Source organism: Ostrea edulis, chromosome 4 (assembly GCF_947568905.1).
Source record: "Ostrea edulis chromosome 4, xbOstEdul1.1, whole genome shotgun sequence".
In the NCBI taxonomy this organism is placed as follows: Eukaryota; Metazoa; Mollusca; class Bivalvia; order Ostreida; family Ostreidae; genus Ostrea; species Ostrea edulis.
In genome coordinates, this window is record NC_079167.1 from 21,863,826 (window position 1) to 21,883,590 (window position 19,765).

At 34.9% G+C, this 19,765-nt stretch overlaps 1 protein-coding gene and 1 long non-coding RNA gene across 3 annotated transcripts; both read left to right on the forward strand.

Moving 5' to 3' along the window:
• The first annotated feature begins 522 nt into the window (after positions 1-522).
• LOC125668117 (enoyl-CoA delta isomerase 1, mitochondrial-like) lies at positions 523-19,217 on the forward strand. The gene is made up of 8 exons (XM_048901908.2): positions 523-664; positions 2,964-3,077; positions 3,660-3,787; positions 8,201-8,347; positions 9,385-9,480; positions 10,436-10,455; positions 17,575-17,753; positions 18,182-19,217. The coding sequence occupies exons 1-8, from the start codon at positions 640-642 to the stop codon at positions 18,346-18,348; spliced, it is 876 nt and encodes a 291-aa protein (XP_048757865.2). The 5' UTR covers positions 523-639; the 3' UTR covers positions 18,349-19,217.
• Positions 10,463-17,562, forward strand: LOC125668121 (uncharacterized). 2 transcript variants are annotated; one of them, XR_008802296.1, is made up of 4 exons: positions 10,463-11,305; positions 12,222-12,306; positions 12,441-17,245; positions 17,426-17,562. It is a non-coding gene; the product is annotated as an uncharacterized LOC125668121 (long non-coding RNA). The 2 variants fall into 2 exon arrangements; XR_008802295.1 differs by having other exon boundaries at positions 12,441-16,861; positions 16,896-17,562.
• Positions 19,218-19,765: the final 548 nt, after the last annotated feature.

Consider the following 19,765-nt stretch of genomic DNA (forward strand, 5'->3'; position numbering starts at 1 on the left):
TACCTTTAGGGCCTAAATACGACCAAACTCGGCGCGGCACTAGAATTCCATTGTGCCACTAAACAAATGACGCGAGGGAGAGAGAGAGAGAGAGAGAGGGGGGGGGGGATATGTATATGAATTATTGACTAATTATGGACCACAGGTATCTGAATTTTAATCAATAAATAGATTATTAACTTTTTAAAAAAGGAAAGAAAGAAAGAAAAAACCTCTTTCAATAAAATCAAATGTATATATAAATACACGTGTATTTATCTATATTTATAGAATTTTTTTTTATTATTATATCTTTCTATTGATTAAAATTCAGATACTGGTGATAAAACATGCATGTATTACAAAGTTTTGTTCACGCTATTTGATTGATTTTAAGTGGTGGCAAATCAACAATAAAAGGATATTAGAACATGGATAGATGTACTGCAATAAATGTTATACCATTTCCACAGCATATTATACATATGTAATAATTTTAAAAGCTGATAACAAAATATACATAATTGTTGAAAATGACATTCCAGGGCCGAACGTGCAAAGGACCGAAAGAGCTGGTAACCGTCCTTATTCACGTTGTAAATAAGGGACATTATCGGTCCGGTATCTTGACCTGTTGTAGTGTTGATAAAAAACAACAACATGAGACTCGGACTATTATCCTCAGGTAATGATAATGCATTTTATATTTCAGGCGATTGTGGATTGTCGTCGTGACCGCTGCATCATAAGTTGTCAGAGAGCTCAGCATTTTTGAAACAGCACCCACTGACGGTAGTTTGTCGAGGCTCGTGTCTCACAGTACTGCCAATAGACGGGAATTTTGTAGTTCAGTGTTCTAGGGCCTATGATATGAAATGATGCAAGAATAAGGGAAAATATTGGGGGTGTATGTGTGATTAAATCGCATTTTTATGTTTTTATATAATGGACGACATTTATCAGGGATTTATCTAACTTTACTACCCATAAACATGATAAAGGGCACCTTACCCTCCCCTCCCCCCCCCCCCCCCCCCCCCCCCCCCCCCCCTTGACATCAAATGGTAAAAATTTCCTTCCTACACCGTATAGTATGAGAATTTTATCAAAAATTATTTTTAAATATTTTGAATCATTTTCTATAATGATTAATCTAACACAATATACACTGATCAGTGGCGGATTTAAGGGGGGGGGGGGGGGGGAGGAGGAGGGGGGCCCACCTCCTCCTAAAATTTTTTAATTTAAGGTAATCGTGGTGTCTTGTTCAGAAAAATGTACTAACGATAAAAGAAGCAATAATTTCTTCCACTTCTGAAAAACTAAATGGCAAAATCTTTTGATTTCTTGAATTACTTTATTGGGAGAACTTAATTTTTACAAAAACCCTAAAATTTACGTCATTTTATTCATTTCATCTTATTAGTATAATAGAAAATAGCACAAAAAGACCCCCTTCCTCATAAAGTGGCGCCCACTGTAGCCGCAATTCCTGGATCCGCCCCTGCTGATACATGTAGATAAGAATGAGTAATCAATCAATTTGTTTTTAGATGTTATAATCTAAGGATGTCCCCCACCCCTCTTCCCAGAAAGCTCACGACTGCATTCTCAGAAATTCCCGATATGATTATATGAAATGACCATGGATAGCTTCAAATTAGATGTTTAGATTAATTCATTATGTTAGTGATTGACTTTTAAACCTTGTGAACAAAAAGATCAACTTCATGTATGTTCACAGTGTTTAATGAACAACACTTAATAAGTTCTAATACCTAAGTTATAGTAAGTCAACACTTCAAATATTTATTGAATGTTTCCCTAGGGCTATTTGTAAGGTTTCAAAGTAAACTGTAATATGAACTATTTTTAGAAATTGTTTTTTCTCTGAAATATGAAACCTTTGAAACATTGATGATAATTAAATGCAATGAATATATTAAACTTAGATGCATTTCCTAACATTTATGAAAATTTGGTGTGCTTATATTACGGTGTATCTAAAATCAAATAGCAATGTCTCGCATATAGCCTTTTGTGATTCAAATTATATGAAATAAACACCAATCAACAAAGATTTAGAACTGGCAGTTTCACAACTCATCAGAGGTGTTTTAACGAGCCATTAGATAAAAATTTAGTGTAATGACTAATGAGCTACCTTAATGTAAATAGTTGTTAAATGTTTTTACAGGTAAAAAATACCCCCCCCCCCTAAAAAAAAATCCCATTATCATAAACATTTAGCCTGTCTTTTATGACCTTTTTAACCTTTTATACTTTTGCTTACTCTTTGTTACTATGTTAACCTTAGTTTAGTATTATTTTATGTCTTTTTTTTAAAAAAGTGTCTTTATTGTTCTTTGTTTTACGAGTAAAGTGCTCGAGGGTAATTGTGTTAATTAGATAAGGCACTATATAAATGTCCAATAATATTAGTAATGAATCATTAACATCATTGTAAACTTTTGTTTGTTTACAAGTGCACTAGTTGGTTAATGTTGGTATTTCAAAATTATAACAAGAAATTCAGACAATGGTGGAACAAGTGTTCATGTCATCAAATCTGGGCAGCAAATTACTTCAAGCTATCGGCGCTTATTTGATAAAAAGGATTATTTCCTTTTCTGTACCCCCTGCTGAAACTGGGATTAAATGATCTGACATCACAATGCATTTTATCTTTACAAGGAAAGAAAAAATAATGATGTTCTTTTGTCACAATTCATTGTATTGTGACATCAGCTATTTACAACTGGCTTGTTGTATGTAAAATATTCCATACACACTTCAGGCTGTGACCTCTGTAAGTACAGTAAGCAACCCAGAGTAAATCTTCATACACCCTTCATTGGACCTGCATGTTTGAAATTATTTTGTTGTATGCTGTTTTGTTAGGAACTTATTTTCAGCTAATGAGTGAAAATATGTAAATATCAGCTGTCAATGTTTGAATTGTGTACTGATATCTGTCTTTGTAGGTTTGGGTATAGCCCGGCGGTGCTTGAGGAAAAATGTATCATTAAATAGAAGCTGTAGGAGGAGCGTCTCGGGGGGAGGTTCCCCACTTGATGTCAGTATTGACAGTAAAACAGGTGATTGTTGTTCGAGATCAATACTACACATTTATATCCTTACAACTGGCCATCTATTCACTGTATCTCTGGTCCCAAATCAAGTACGGGAGGGGGCATGATTTTGGCACGTCTCTTCTGTTGTAAAATCATCTTTATCTATTTTAAAATCATAGATTCATTAATGGAGGGTGCATGTGTGTGGTAGTGTTAATTTTCTGTCAGGTTTTACTGACAAATTGAAATATCCCACAAGCAAGAGAAATTTACTCTACTACAAATAAAAATTAACAACTTCTCAGCCACAAAGTCAAGTCCCCACAAATCCTGGACAAATATTCTTACTTTTCTCAAACCACAAAAACAAACCATGAACATTTGGCCTCATAAAAATAACTGCATTTACATGATTTTCTTTTCTTCTCTGTTGAACTATTCAAGATATAGATTTCATACTTGATGAATAAAAAGGTCTAGGTCAAATCAATGTGACCAATAATCATGTAGGCCATTCGTTTAAGTCAAATATGCCTCATATGAAATTGGCGATTTCCAAGGTGCACAATGTTTCTCAAGCCTGACTTGTTTCTTTTGCTTTTTCAGGAATAGCAGTTCTGTCGATGAACAAGGCCCCAGTTAACAGTTTGAATTTGGAGTATCTAACAGAACTTAACATTGCTCTGGAGAAAGTAGAGAATGACAAACATTGTAAAGGACTCATCATCACATCAGTGGGTAACATAGCATGTCAGTGGGCAATATATCTCGTTAATGACTTACTTGATTTAGTCCTCTTCTTCCCTTAGGCCAACGATAAAAATTGCTGAGTTTCCGCTAACGTTCCAGAAAAAAATAGGGTAGGTAGGTAGGAAATAAATTTTATTTTTTTTTTTAATTTTATTTTTTCAAAGTATGCAAAAACATTGTAAACTCGTAACAAGTGTAGTATAGGAAGGAGGAGAAAATCTTTGGCTGTACCGGGAATCGAACCCGGGACCCCTGCATTACTAGGCAGGTGCTCTAACCACTGAGCTATCCAGTCCGTATAGCCCTAATTACTACATTCCTCCCTCCTTAAGATCAATTATAATTTTATAATTGTCTTTCAATATCAACCCAGGTTCTTTTCGCCCCTGACAGGCCAACCTGCATCACCAGGGGTGGTCAACGGCACCAAATGTAGTATGGGAAGGAGAAAATCTTTGGCTGGACCCCTGCATTTCTAGTCAGGTGCTCTAACCACTGAGCTATCCAGGCCGATATATCCACGGTCTGTATAGCCCCAATTACTGCACAAGTTAAATGTTCTATTGAATGTAAAACTTATACGGTACCAATTTTGATGCACCAGATGCGCATTTCGACAAATAATGTCTCTTCAGTGATGCTCAACTGAAATGTTATACTTTCAAAATATAAATTTTGCTTAAATTGCATTGCAAGTAAACTTTCAATCATAACATTTCACCCGTTATTGGCTGAGGATTATTTCCAGATGTTTTATAAGAAACTATATTTTTCAATGAAACATATCTAGCATAAAACACAAAAGTTAACTCCTCTATGCCACTATGCTCTACAAGTACCAGATATATTGTTTCTACATTTAGATTGGTTGTCATAGGTCAGGAATACTTCTAATGTATTTTCACAATCTAAATGGAACAAGGGTAGGAAGACAGTCTGGGCAGATCCCACTTATCCTAATGGGATCCAACTCTCTTCCAGCTAAAACTTTTTACCGGACATAAATTTTTATTTTAAAAACAATCTGCACATCTTTTTTTCCTCTCGGCTCTCTCACCAGCCATCAACAACTTGGATGCGCTCACTGCTTTATTTGCGGCCTTTTTCATAGTGTTTTCAGTTAGAACTGCAGCAGAAACCAAGGATGTGCATACAAATTTGACAGACTGGACATTCATGTCTGTCACTCTGCATCATGACCTCCATATAAAACTAGGGTTCCCGTGTATACACAGTAATGCCCGCTGAAACGATAGCATAAGACTGTGCATGGCTATAAATAGCCACCGTCTAAAAAGTAAACAACATTGGAGTTGGCAATTTTGACAAAAGAAAGTCTTCTATGCAAACATGACACTTGGCAAAGTCTCTCGACCGTCTGTTAACTTCAATTGTTAAATCACCGTTGCGTGAGCACGCATGGAGGTACTAGCCACTAGGTCAACTATCATCCATGATCCATGCTGCATGCTGTTAGTTAGAAACATTATCAATGTTGTTTAAACGCTTGACACAATACCATGCAGTTTTGTATATCATTAAAGCATTTGAATGACTTCATCTCAATGTCTAACTAAAACGAAAACCAAGAACCGGGAATAATGTTTTACGGCGTGACCGTGTTTGAGGGTGAAGCAAAAAAGTTTTGGCATTAGGATCTATATCCAAAACAGGACAAAAACATCCCGAAGTTAGCACGCGGACAGAGCTGTATCAAAGCATCCTAATTTTGGACATTTGATCCGCCTATATATTGAACGCGGGAAATATAACGCAATTGATGTAAACAGTACATTGTGACGTCATATTCAGCGTCGTTATTTAGCAAATTTACAAACATAGCGTTTGAACCACAACAAAAAACATGGCGTTAAACGTAGAGTGATTATACCGAGCAAAGCTCGGACGGGCCCAAAGGCCCGTCCGCAAAGCAAGGCTCTAAAGGTAACACGTATGTAAAAGAAAAAAGTCAAAATCAGAAAAAAAAAAGAAAAAAAAAAAAAAGAGATCATCTCTATATACGTTCACTGAAATTTTCGTGATCCATATGGGCGCTGCCATTTAATTTTTCATTACCTGTTTCAACAGTTATTCGTGTTTTATTTTGAATGCCAATAATAGAAGACTCTAACGTGCAATTCATAATTTAAACACTCAGTTTGTTCAAAGTGAATAGTATAATTATCATTGTAAGAGGTTTTAGCAAATAAATACATATAAATCCGTAATACGACTAAATAGATGAACGAGTTCATGAGTTTCTTTAAATGAGAAGATACGATAAAATTACGGTTACTTTTTAACCATTTTGAATTTATTGGTTAATTTTGTTTGGTTATAACAGCCTTTTTCGTTGCATACGGAATGTATTATTGTTGTTTATAATTGTTTGCTTTGAAAAAGAGAAAAAAGTCGAGGTTAAATGTGACGTCACAATGCACAGTTTACGTCGCCTTGCGGATCATGTAAAACTGTTGTCCCCATATAAACTCCTTTAATATTGAGATGTTACTGGGTGTTTAGCGCAAGGAAATTTCATTCAAAATATATATTTATAAAAGAATCATAATCTACCGTACTTAACGGAATTATGATTACCACTCGGGACACGGAGTTACGTACATGCTTCGCTCGGCCCAACGGTCACACCGTATACATATTATATGATTAAGAAAATAAGATTTACATGCTTTTACGGATTTTATGTAACATCTCAGAAGGACGTGAACTAGGGTAGACGAGATTCAAAATGGAGGAATACATGTCCACGCGCTAATATTCGAATCGACGCCATTGGTACCAAACTTTTCAAGTTCCATAGGTATGGTTTAATTTTTCATTATTTTCCTATATTTTCCTTTTAAACATGTATATACGTGTTACCTATAGGGAGAGCTCCGCTCTCACGGCCCTTCGGGCCGTGAGAGGGCTTCGCCCTCTATAATTTTTCCAGGAAAATGACGATTTTTTTTTAAATATCGAAAAAAAATTCTAGGGTCGGGGCTATAATTTAGGGTCGGTCGGGTTAGCGGAAACACAACACATTTTATCAGTGGCCTTACGGAACATAGGGCTGAAACAGTCATCCTCCATCTAACTCTGTTTTGAGCAATTTGTTTGGCTTCTCTCCAGGTGGTTCCAATGTTATCTATTTTTTTCAGCCTTGTTCTTCTCCAGCTGTGTGTTGGTCTCCCTCATCTCGTTAATGGGCAACATTATTATATCATATAGTGTGTAACATATCACATCAATGGGTAACATCATTTATATCACATAAGTGTGTAATATACCACATCTACGGGCAAAACCATTATATCACATAATGTATAATATATCATATCAATGGACAACATATTACATAAGAGGGCAACATATTATGTCAGTGTGTAACATATATTACATCAATGAACATAATATTACATCAATGGGCAATATAATTATGTCACATGATTGGTCAACATTTCACATCAGTAGGCTACACATCACATCATTGGGCAACAACACATCAATGGACAATATGTCACATCAATATACAACATGTTACATTAGTCGGCAATATATCACATCAATATACAACATATTACATCAATGGGCAACATATCACATCAGTGGGCAATGTATCACATCAGTAGGCTACACATCACATCAGTGGGCAACACATCACATCAATCAGTGGGCAATATATCACATCAGTGGGCAACATTTCACATCAGTAGGCTACACATCATATCAGTGGGCAACACATCACTTCAATGATAGTATGTCACATCAATATACAATATATTACATCAGTGGGCAATATATACATCAATATTCAATATATTACATCAGTGGGCAACATATCACATTAATGGGCAACATATCACATCACCTTGTAAGATATCACATCCCTGTGTAGCATATCATGCAGGATGGCCACTGATGACTATTCCAGCCTGTCATTGGGTGGAATGCTGTCTGACCGGTATGCCACTTCCTGTCAAGTTATGACCACCTGCGTGTATGATATAAATGATATGATGATTAATGTAAAAGTTATGACCACCTGCGTGTATGATATAAATGATATGATGATTAATGTAAAAGTTATGACCACCTGCATGTATGATATAAATGATATGATGATTAATGTAAAAGTTATGATCACCTGAGTGTATGATATAAATGATATGATGATTAATGTAAAAGTTATGACCACCTGCATGTATGATATAAATGGTATGATGATTAATGTAAAAGTTATGATCACCTGAGTGTATGATATAAATGATATGATGATTAATGTAAAAGTTATGACCACCTGAGTGTATGATATAAATGATATGATGATTAATGTAATTGTGATGTGGTTCTGAATTATTACATGTAACATAATGATTATTGGTTCTCTATCATAGAGTCTTCCCAAGATATTCTGTGGTGGCCTTGACATCATGGAGATGTATCAGCCGGACCTCGACCGACTCCAGGAGTTCTGGCGTACGCTACAGGACATGTGGATCAAACTTTACGGACTGAATCAACCTACCATAGCAGCTATAAATGTAAGCATTCTGATGATACTGAACAAATGTGTACCATACCAGCTATAAATGTAAGCATTCTGATGATGCTGAACAAATGTGTACCATAGCAGCTATAAATGTAAGCATTCTGATGATGCTGAACAAATGTGTACCATACCAGCTATAAATGTAAGCATTCTGATGATGCTGAACAAATGTGTACCATAGCAGCTATAAATGTAAGCATTCTGATGATGCTGAACAAATGTGTACCATACCAGCTATAAATGTAAGCATTCTGATGATGCTGAACAAATGTGTACTATACCAGCTATAAATGTAAGCATTCTGATGATGCTGAACAAATGTGTACCATACCAACTATAAATGTAAGCATTCTGATGATGCTGAACAAATGTTTACCATACCAGCTATAAATGTAAGCATTCTGATGATGCTGAACAAATGTGTACCATAGTAGCTATAAATGTAAGCATTCTGATGATGCTGAACAAATGTTCACCATAGTAGCTATAAATGTAAGCATTCTGATGATGCTGAACAAATGTTTACAATAACAGCTGAAGTTTTAAGCAGTTTTACGCGATTCATATGACGTACATGTAGCTGTTAAGCAGTTCCGAGATATTTTAAAGTAACACTCCACCTAAGAAAGTAACCTCTTTTATAATGTTTGAGCTTCATTAAGTATGCTGCAATTCATGCCCTCATGTATTTTGAAAAATGAAATTTTGAAATGTCTTTAATAACCAAGTAGCAGATTCTACAATGTAATGTCTGCGATATTATGCTCTATGTATTCAGTATACGGGTTTATGTTTGGTTCAGTTTTATTTTCATTGTTTTTACAGTCTGACAATAATGTGAATTACATTGCATATTGTACTAAAACAACTTGACTGAAGTGTGCATTACACATTGTAGGAAATGTAATTTGTTGTTATATAAAACTAATACGATTTGGAACCAACATTTTAACTGTAAAACCAACTCTCACAATCGTGGTCTATTGACCGGTCAATAGATTATGATTGCTATGCATTTTACTGTGACAGGGACATAGCCCAGCAGGAGGGTGCCTCATTTCAACATGTTGTGACTTCAGAATAATGGCTCCAAACTTCACCATTGGACTCAATGAAACTCAACTGGTATGTGACACAACAAATTCAATACATGCTCTGCAAAGTAAGTCTGAGCATCCAGATAGAAGGCTGTGATATACACATGCTTTCACAGAATACGACCTTGAACTTTTACAGGTGTGAAAGAGACATTGTTTTGACTTTAAACTGAAATTACACACGTTTAACAGGGCTGTGTTCAAGAGGCTAGGTGCGGTGGCTGATTTGTGCCATTTTATTGTACACTTTATCATCAATTTGTTATTTCAAGGTGAAAAGACAACAAAACAATATTTTATAGCAACTTTTTGTCCGGAAATAACAAAAAGACAAAATGATAATATTAGCTACTTTTTGACTCAAAATAATGAAAAGACAACAAATTGTAAAATGGCACAAATCAGCCACCATACCTAACCCCTAGGCTAGTCACTCTGATCTTGAACGCATTCCTGACTTGCAGTTCTCTCTTATTCTCTTTTACTTTGACCTTTTGACCCCTAACTAGGTTTCTCCATCTCGCATACAGGTGTCTCTGTTGCCAGCTTGAGACTGATATGTACACAGTCACATACTCACTGACGCACAGTCGGGTGAGTCTGTGTATCCTCAGGTTTGGATTTCTCGAAAAAATCTCAAACTTAAGTTTGAGTTTTCTTCTATTTGAGCAGTCAAAATTTGAGTAATATCTCAGACTTAAGTCCATATTTCTACTAACAAGTTCTTTTCGAGAAATCCAGGCCAGGTTTTATTGTGCAGGGAGAATTCCACACAGAATCGATACAAGTCATAAATCATATAATCGTGAAAACAACAGAATTGTTGGTGTATGTAATGGATTATATGTCAATATTTTCAAGGAATAAATGTCTAGGTTAAAACAATGGAAGCATGGGGTATTTTTTTTATAATGGATGAAGAGAAAGCTATAATATGTTTTATCAATGTCATACAGTATATTTCATTTGTTTTCATATTTCAGGGGATTGTTGCACCATTTTGGTATGTATCTTGTTAATCAAAGATCGATAACGTAATATTTTTACTTAGGAAAAGCTTAAGTGTACATATTTTTTAGGTCACCTGAAACACTCGTATAACCTGTTGCTATTGGTCTGTATCCGTCGTTGTCCATCTTGTGTTAACTAGTCAACATTAGGGAGAGGGCTGACATAGGCTGTATCTGCTGCCCAATCCCATTCATTTTGTGAATAATATATTGTTTTAATTGGATATTGTTTGATATCCCACTTGAGAATTTTTCACGAATAAAGATATATTGTTTTTATATGCCCATCTTTAGATGGAATGTATTATGGTACAGCGATGTCTGTTACGTCCATTCGTCTGTTCAGGGTTTTCTGTTTCTAATTTCATTTCTCTGTCACACATTAAGGTAGAGACCGATAGCAACCACGTGATCAGTAAAAATCGTGTATTTTCACGTGAAATTATTTTTCGGAATTCCGTACATCGCCATAGAGTAGTTGAAAAACAAAAAGGGGTTCCGAAAGTACAAGTTGTTGCTGTGACTGAATCGATGATTGAGAGGGTCGTCTCGACGAAAGATATAGAAATTTGGCCATAGTTTAGATTAGGAATACGTCAATGTAATAATAGTGGACTAAATGTTTCGTCCGTGCAGAATGGCACTTTTTACCTCACGAAATCCACCACCATGCATAGCTGCGCTACGTAAACAAAGTTGTTGATGTAGCGTAATCGTGATGTCCGAGTGCTGCGAGTTTCAATACTGTTTATGTAGTCATTGAGAGTTTAAACAAAGTTTCTTCTGAGAAGAGGAATTCGATGGATGCATTCAACGTGGACAACGAAATCATAATTTCGTTTGGTAAGTGAAAAAAATGGCAAATTGAATTTGTATTCAACCCACTTTTCCTCTGCTATTTCACAACGCGATTTTATAATAACATCTATAAACGCACAATTTGGAGCTGTTTCATTTTTTGTGCATTTATGTATTCCATATGTGCCCAAAATATAACTCCTACATGTGCATGTAATTGTAAATGGATGTCATGTATTATATGCCAGATTTGAAAAAAAAATAGGGCTCTCACAAGTTTGAGGGGGGGGGGGGGGGGGGGGGGGGGTTGCACTAAAATTCTATTTGGTATAAATGATAGTACTTATAGTATCTTGAAATTTCATTGACCTAAGAGATATTTCAAATCTGGGGTTTCATGTTTCATGCAAGTATGTAGGTCTACAAAACTTTATTTAAAATATTTGTAAAATCACACTCATAGGCAAATAAATGTATTGTATGAAAATAAGATATGTATGTCCTTCTCTTGACCCACACTTTGATATTATTAGAATGAACTGACAGTTTATGAAAACATATCTGTCATCTCATATTGTAATATGATAATTATGATGTTTATTCACCTCATTAAGGACCCGGGGGTGGGAGGGTATGTACAGTTTAAATAGAAGGTAACTATAACAATATGAAATAAATAACAATCATGCAGATGTACTACTACTGCAAGAGTTCACATTGCTGCACTGCACACATTTAACATACATGTAGTGTTACATATGTAATACTGATTTCAGACAAGATTTTAAAAATTAACATAATAAAATACATGTTATGTGTGTAATTTTCAATATATCAGCATTTTAAAGTTCACTAAACATGCATTGAGACACACAATTTTAAAATTGACATTGTCTGACACAGTATAATTAATGATTAATACTGACTGTGCAAATATTAATTATGATGATTTTTTTCTAAGCATCATCCTAAGGACCAGTGCAAGTTGAAATGGGCTTCCAGCCAACAACTTCAACAGCAATTTGCCATGAAAATCAGCAAGAAAGGTACAATATTTTCTATCTTAGTAAGATAGAATTTTTCATTTTAACACCAGACATTTATAAAGACAATTCTTAGTATATTAGATATTCATCTCTTTTTCAATATTTGAATATACAGAATGTATTTTTTATAACAGGTACTTCATTTACATTGATGATGTCATATCCCCTGGACCCCACAACTTTACAGTTTACAGAGAAAATTCAAGAACTTCTGCAAAATGTGGGACTTGGATAGAATCAATAATGTATTTGTGAGCCCAGAGCAATGGATATATTGTGCAACATACTAAAGTGTGAATTTAATGGAAAACAAGTACATGTACTCATGTATTACATGTCTTTTTTAAAGACAATAATATTGTATAAATATAGAGGAAGTGTCATTGTTGATTATTCTAAGTTTTTGATATATCAAAATCAGTAAACATTTCTAAATGAAAATAAAATACCAATTTTATAACTTTAATCAATGTGTTTGAGATGACCTTCAAAACGGATGCCCAGTGTCACAGTAGATGTGGCACGCTAAAGAACCCTCACTGCTCAATGGCCGTAAGCGCCGAGCAAAGGCCTAAATTTAAAGCCATTCACCGGTCTTGGTAACGTCTCCATATGAGTAAAAAATTCTCTCGAGAGACGTTAAACAAGATACAATCAATCAATCCATGGGTCGATTGGGTGGAAATCTTTCCATTGATATTAAATATAAAGTTGTTATTTAAACATATTTGGTGCACTATGCTGTATAATCATATCAATTTCTTATAATAGGTAATCGTGTCTGGTTATTATAAAAAAAATGTATGAAAAATAACTAAATATTAATGCAATCATTGTGAGTGCAAAAAGGTCAATCGCAAGAGCACATACATAAATGCATTGGCGGATATAAGGGGTGGGGTGGGGTGGGGTGGGGGGCAACCTGCGCGAGCCCCCCTAAAATTTTCAAGTTTAAAGTAAATCGTGGTCTCTTGTTTAGAGAAATATATACGATAAAAGCCATAATTTCCTCCACTCTCAGAGAAATAAATGTCTGACAAAATCTTTTGATTTATTGAATTACTTTTAGTGGGAGAACTGCTACTTTTTCCAAAAACCCTTAAAATTTGCATTATTTTATTAATTTCACCTTATTAAAAATGACAGAAAATAATAAAAATTACTACATAGGAGACATATTTTAAGCCCTAAAAAATCTGTAAAATCCAGGAGTTTCTGGGGAATCCCCCCCCCTTCAAGGCGGCCCCCAGACCCCTGCCTCATACAGTTGCACCCCCCCTCCCAACTTCAATTCCTGATCCGCCCCTGAAATAGCTTATAGAAACCTTCTTATTGTCATGTTCAATTTTCAAAGAGGTAATTTGGGAATGCTTAAACATTCTAAGTTATAAAAAGGTCAGTAGTTTATCTCTGCTGGCTGAATCTTTCTTCTCAATGCACCGAGTGCAATTCATGACGTCTATGTTCCTGCTCATTCTTTCTCCTCCATACCATGCAGTATATTAAAGGGGTTGGGATGTAATGGAGACATTTGTTTTAACAAATATAAATTGTATTTCAATTTTTTGTGGGGATTTTTATTTGGGAAAACTCTTGATATTAATCATCAAATATGATGACGTATGATAAATCTATATTCTGAGTGTAAGTGCACAAAGGTCAACAACGAGAACTACAACAAAATATAAGCTAAAATTTGAAATACATACTTTCTGTATTATATTTATTAATTTAAAAAAGGTATTACAAAGAATCTTCGAATTTCAGCAAGCTGTTTTTGATGGATTGTTTACAACATCTTTTAATAACCCTTTTTCTTACGAAAATGTGTAGTTTGTTAAAAGGGGGTGGGGTTAGGAATTTTTTGCTACTTCCATATTGAACCCCATTATGGTGTATAATTTTTTTCATATATTTTACTTACTAATAGACTGACCACTTAATGAAATAAAATAAGAAATTTGATGGGTAATTTTTTTGCAGCGTAAGCAAAGGTATGACCCTGTGTGCAAATATTGTGCACTGTTTTAAGGTAATTGGCCAATGTAGATCTGTTGAAGTAATGTTGTTGCATGTTAATAATGATTGCTGAACTTGAAATTGATGTGTAATATACAATTATGTGAAAGGTTGTTTGGAACCATATATGACAAGTTATTATCCTTTTTACAATAAAAATGTTATAGCTCTATTTGTATATTGCTCTCTACTTATTTTTCTTCACTTTTTACGCTTTACAAGGACTAAAGAAGGTGTTGTTAAAATCGCCATATTTCTCAAAAACAAGGTCGATTACCTACATTGATTTTTTATTATGTTTTATATCGAAGCTTCATTATAAACATATATCAAAATAAAAAAAATTCAATGGTTATTTTTTTTAGCATCAACCTATCAATCTCTACCTTAAGCTGAAACTTGCTATATAGCTTCTTTGTGGATCACTCTAGATCATGTTACAATCCTGATCCATTTTGACCTCTCTTGCAGGAGTTTTGCCCCTTTATTTGAAAATTATTGTTATATGGAAGGTATATAATTTGTCCGGCGAACTCCTCCAACAATTTTCAAGTGAGGACCATCTTGAGGACCATCTTCTCTTACAGAATGTATGTATGGGTATTGAAGGTGTACATGTGGATTTTGATTTTCTTCAATTTTGGAAAAAATTAGAGGTTGTTGAACTTCGTCAATTTTGAGAAAATATTACGAAGTCTGTTTTGAGAAAATATTACAAAGAGAGTACATAATTTGTTCAGTGAACTCCTCCCACATTTTTCAAATGAGAACCTTCTGATTTTACAAAGTGTTTATTTGGGTATTGAAGGTATATATGCATGTGGCAATGATTTTGATTTTCTTTAATTTTCGAGAAAATTACTGGTTATTGAACATAGTCAGTTTTGAGGAATTATTACATAGAGAGTACACGATTTGTCTGTTTTTCCTTCCACAGTTTTCAAGTGAGGACTTTCTTATTTTACAGAGCATTTGTATGGGTATGGAAGATGTGAATGTGGCAAGGATTTTAATTTTCTGAAAATTTTGAGAAAATTACAGGTTGTTGAATTTAGTCAGTTTTGAGGAAATATTGCATAGAGAGTACTGCATGATTTGTCTTTTATTTTTCCTTTGACAGTTTTCAAGTGAGGACCTTATTATTTTACAGATTATTTGTTTAGGTATCGAAGATGTGCATGTGGCAAGGATTTTGATTTTCTTCATTTTTAAAGAAAATTACAGGTTATTGAACTCAGTCCATTTTGAGGAAATATTGCATTAAATGAAGGACATAGTTCGTCCTTATAACTCTTCTCACAGTTTAGAAGCTAGGGTAATTGTGAATAACTTGAAGATGCATAGTGCAAGGATTTTGATTCTTAAAATTTTTTTATTTTCTTTGACATTTTGAATATTTACAGGTTGTAGAACTTGGTCGAATTTGGGGAAGTATTTTACACGCAGAACTATTGGTTTGTCTATATACCTCCTGTCATAGTTTTAAGCTAAGACCCTTTCTTCATATTATGCAAAGAAAGTACATGTATGTCACAGCCTGATGTTGGCTGATATTACCTGAAGCAAAGTTCTACAAATTATGATGCAAGAAAGACACCCTATGTAAGCATTTTCACGGGCATATTTGCGGTACTCTTGTTAAAAAAGATATTGAACATTTTTAACTTCTTGACAAACACCATTCCAATTCTTTTCAAATTTGATATGAAGCATCTTAAGGACAAGGGAAACAAGAGTTATAAATTTCAGGACTCCTGCACCACTGTGGCTGTACAGGTGGGGCAAAAACTGCCAAAAATTGACCAATTTTAAAAAATCAATTTCTGCAACTACACACCTGTAAGAAAAACTGAATACATAGTCATGGAGAGCAGGAAAGCCTCTACCAAAATTGTAAATATCATGATCCCCAGGGTAGAGGGCTGGGCCAAACTTAGCATGCATATAGTGTTAATGTGTACAATATTTTTAAAAGGAACAGTTGCCCTTTAGCATAATTTGTAAATGTCATGATCGTAGGGTTAGGGGTTTTGGTACCAGGGTGGGGCCAGAATGGTCATATTGATTTATTGTGTTTTTATTATTTAAAAGACTTTTTAAAATTTAAATTAAAAATTTTTGCTAATATTATATATAAACTAAATACATATTTAGGAAAAGCAGAAAGGGATGACCAAATTGTGAATTTTACAATCCCAGGGCTCTGACTCTAGGACGGGTCCATAATAGTCATATATTATTAATATAACATATATAATATAAAGTTTTTCATCAGTATGGGCACTTTGGGGGTGGGAGGGGGGGCATTTATGTTTTTCTAAAAGAACACATCTTATTTTATGCTGCTGCTGAATATCAAAATTTAGCTTACATATGCAAAACTTAGATTCCATAGCCCTTTGGGCTAGTGATACTTTTAACTACTACTCAGGTGACCGTCTAGTGATACTTTTAACTACTACTCAGGTGACCGTCTAGTGATACTTTTAACTACTACTCAGGTGACCGTCTAGTGATACTTTTAACTAATACTCAGGTGACTGATAGTGATACTTTTAACTACTACTCAGGTGACCGTCTAGTGATACTTTTAACTACTACTCAGGTGACCGTCTAGTGATACTTTTAACTAATACTCAGGTGACTGATAGTGATAACTTTTAACAAATACTCAGGTGACCGTCTAGTGATACTTTTAACTACTACTTAGGTGACCGTCTAGTGATACTTTTAACTACTACTCAGGTGACCGTCTAGTGATACTTTTAACTAATACTCAGGTGACCGTCTAGTGATACTTTTAACTACTACTCAGGTGACCGTCGAATGATACTTTTAACTAATACTCAGGTGACCGTCTAGTGATACTTTTAACTAATACTCAGGTGACCGTCTAGTGATACTTTTAACTACTACTCAGGTGACCGTCTAGTGATACTTTTAACTAATACTCACTGACAAGTGACCGTCTAGTGATACTTTTAACTAATACTCAGGTGACCATCTAGTGATACTTTTAACTACTACTCAGGTGACCTTCTAGTGATACTTTTAACTACTACTCAGGGGACTAATAGTGATACTTTTAACTACTACTCAGGTGACCGTCTAGTGATACTTTTAACTACTACTCAGGCGACTAATAGTGATACTTTTAACTACTACTCAGGTGACCGTCTAGTGATACTTTTAACTACTACTCAGGCAACTAATAAGGCCTATGAGTCTCTTGTTTGTATTTGTTGATAGGTTTGTTGACACCATGTTGAACACAGTGGGCTTTAGACAAACAGAAATGGCTCTTCAGCTAGGATCTTTGTTCAAGACAGATGAAGCTTTGAAGATTGGCCTCATTGACAAAATCATTCCCCAGGAGGAAGTGGTCACTGCTGCCCAACAGGAAATGCAAAAGTGGTTAAAAATACCTAGTAAGTACCAATGTAAAACAACAGAAAATGTTACCCAGAGTTCCATAGTGAACAGGAAGGGCAGATGTAAGGTCCATCTCTCCTTCCCTCTCCCACTCTTTCCCCACCCTCCTTCTTTCTTTTCAAAAGGAATGGGGGGGGGGGGGGGGGGGGGGGGTAACAGTGAAGAAACAAGATCCTATATGTATAAGGTCTTCCACTGAATTATGAATATAGCACCAAATCCAGAAGGGAGAGATGATTAGGGGGAAAGGCTACTATACAACGTTGGCCTCTCTCTGATTTGTCAGAGTTGATATGTTACTGTTTATACTCTCCAATATTTTGAGTTCAGTCTGTATATACATGTACGGTGGTATAACTTTTTTCTATATGATCAGATTTTGCCAGGCAGTGGTATAAATTTGGATTTTTATATACTTGATCAGGTTTTGCCAGGCAGTTGAGTAAAACGGAGATTAGAAGACCTACGATAGAAAAATTGTTGCAAAGGAAGGAGGAGGATATCCGCCATTTTAGGGACTACATTACAAAGGAATCCATCCAGAGGTCACTAGGGATGTACTTAGACAACCTAAAGAACAAGAAAAAATAATTCCTGATATTAACTCAGTATAGTCATGTGATATCTTCTAGTATTGACGCGATATTGTCATGTGATACATTGACACATTATTGTCATGTGATATCAAAGTGTATAGATACATATATATATGTCATGTTCTCTTTCAAAAAGAAAACTGACAAAATTGTCATCATTGCACACCAGTGAAAGTTTTATACTGTAATAAACATATATAGAAAAAACTTTCAACTGTATTTTTTTCCCCAAAACAATTTACAGTTTATCAGAATAATAATGAAATATCAAAGTGTATAAATGTGTGTTATTTTCTCTTTCAGAAGGGGTCAAACTTTTGAAATTATTTAAGATGTTTGAAGATGTAAGCTCATTCATTTTGGCATTAAGCCTATGAAGTTTAAAGAGCTAGAAAAATTGTACCTGTTCTGGTATAGAATTAATATTCATTTAACTGGCGGTTGCCACTTGATTTATGTAGCAGCCACCACTTATTATCTGGTGGCTGCCATATAAATTAACTGTCGGCTGCCACTTATTTTATCTGGTGGCTGCCACGTAATTCAACTTAAGGCTAGATATATTATGTGGGGGCTGCCACATAATTTAAGGAGCGGCTGCCAGTTAAATGTACATCGATTCTAAACCCTGGCACCTATTGATTTCCGTAGGTTTTTGATGGCGGTAGTTTTTTACCTGACAAAGTTATACTGATTTCAAAAATTTCATCTTTTTTCAGCCATTATCAAAAAGTTATAGATTTAAATTTTTTTTGTATCAGATGGTCCAATATGATTTCATGGATCTTACGTAAAAAAGGACAGAATTGATGATATGAGAAATAAATACATTATTGTACTTACAAATACATAATGTAAACTCCCTTTGTGAAAAATTGTTCAATCTAGGTATGACATCATAGTTTTCTCAAAGTACATGTATCCATAAGTGTACTACAGTTCTTGGATACTGTACCCTTGGTAGGACTATCCCATGTAAAATGTTTTTCCCTTATCTTGTCCACCCTGATCCCATGGGTGATGATGTGAACAGACTTGGAAATGTACAAGGGTGCGTGCATTTTGTTTTGACTAATTATTGTACCCTTGTGAAGAAGAGTTTAGAAGAATTTGATTTTGGCATTTACATATTTCAATCTTCACTACCTTTAGCTGCGTCTCCCCAGTCCGAGAAGCTACACTGGACTACAACTCTTGTCAGTTTGAATATATTGTATGGGCCTGTACTTCAAGAGATATCTTTCAAAGATTTTTCTTATGCATTGCAGGGATCATAATTTGAAAAAACTTGTCTATTGAGTGCAAATTATGGTCCACTGGTGAAGATTTTGGTTCACTGTTTCTGAACTATATCTCCTTGAAGAAAGCATGACCCTTACTAAACAACTAGAATCCCCAAACAGCCCAGACAA

Coding starts and splice junctions, on each gene's coding strand:
- LOC125668117 (XM_048901908.2), top strand. CDS start 640: ATGAGACTCGGACTATTATCCTCAG. Junction 8,348..9,384: donor CTACCATAGCAGCTATAAAT/GTAAGCATTCTG, acceptor TTACTGTGACAG/GGACATAGCCCAGCAGGAGG. Junction 9,481..10,435: donor GACTCAATGAAACTCAACTG/GTATGTGACACA, acceptor TTCATATTTCAG/GGGATTGTTGCACCATTTTG.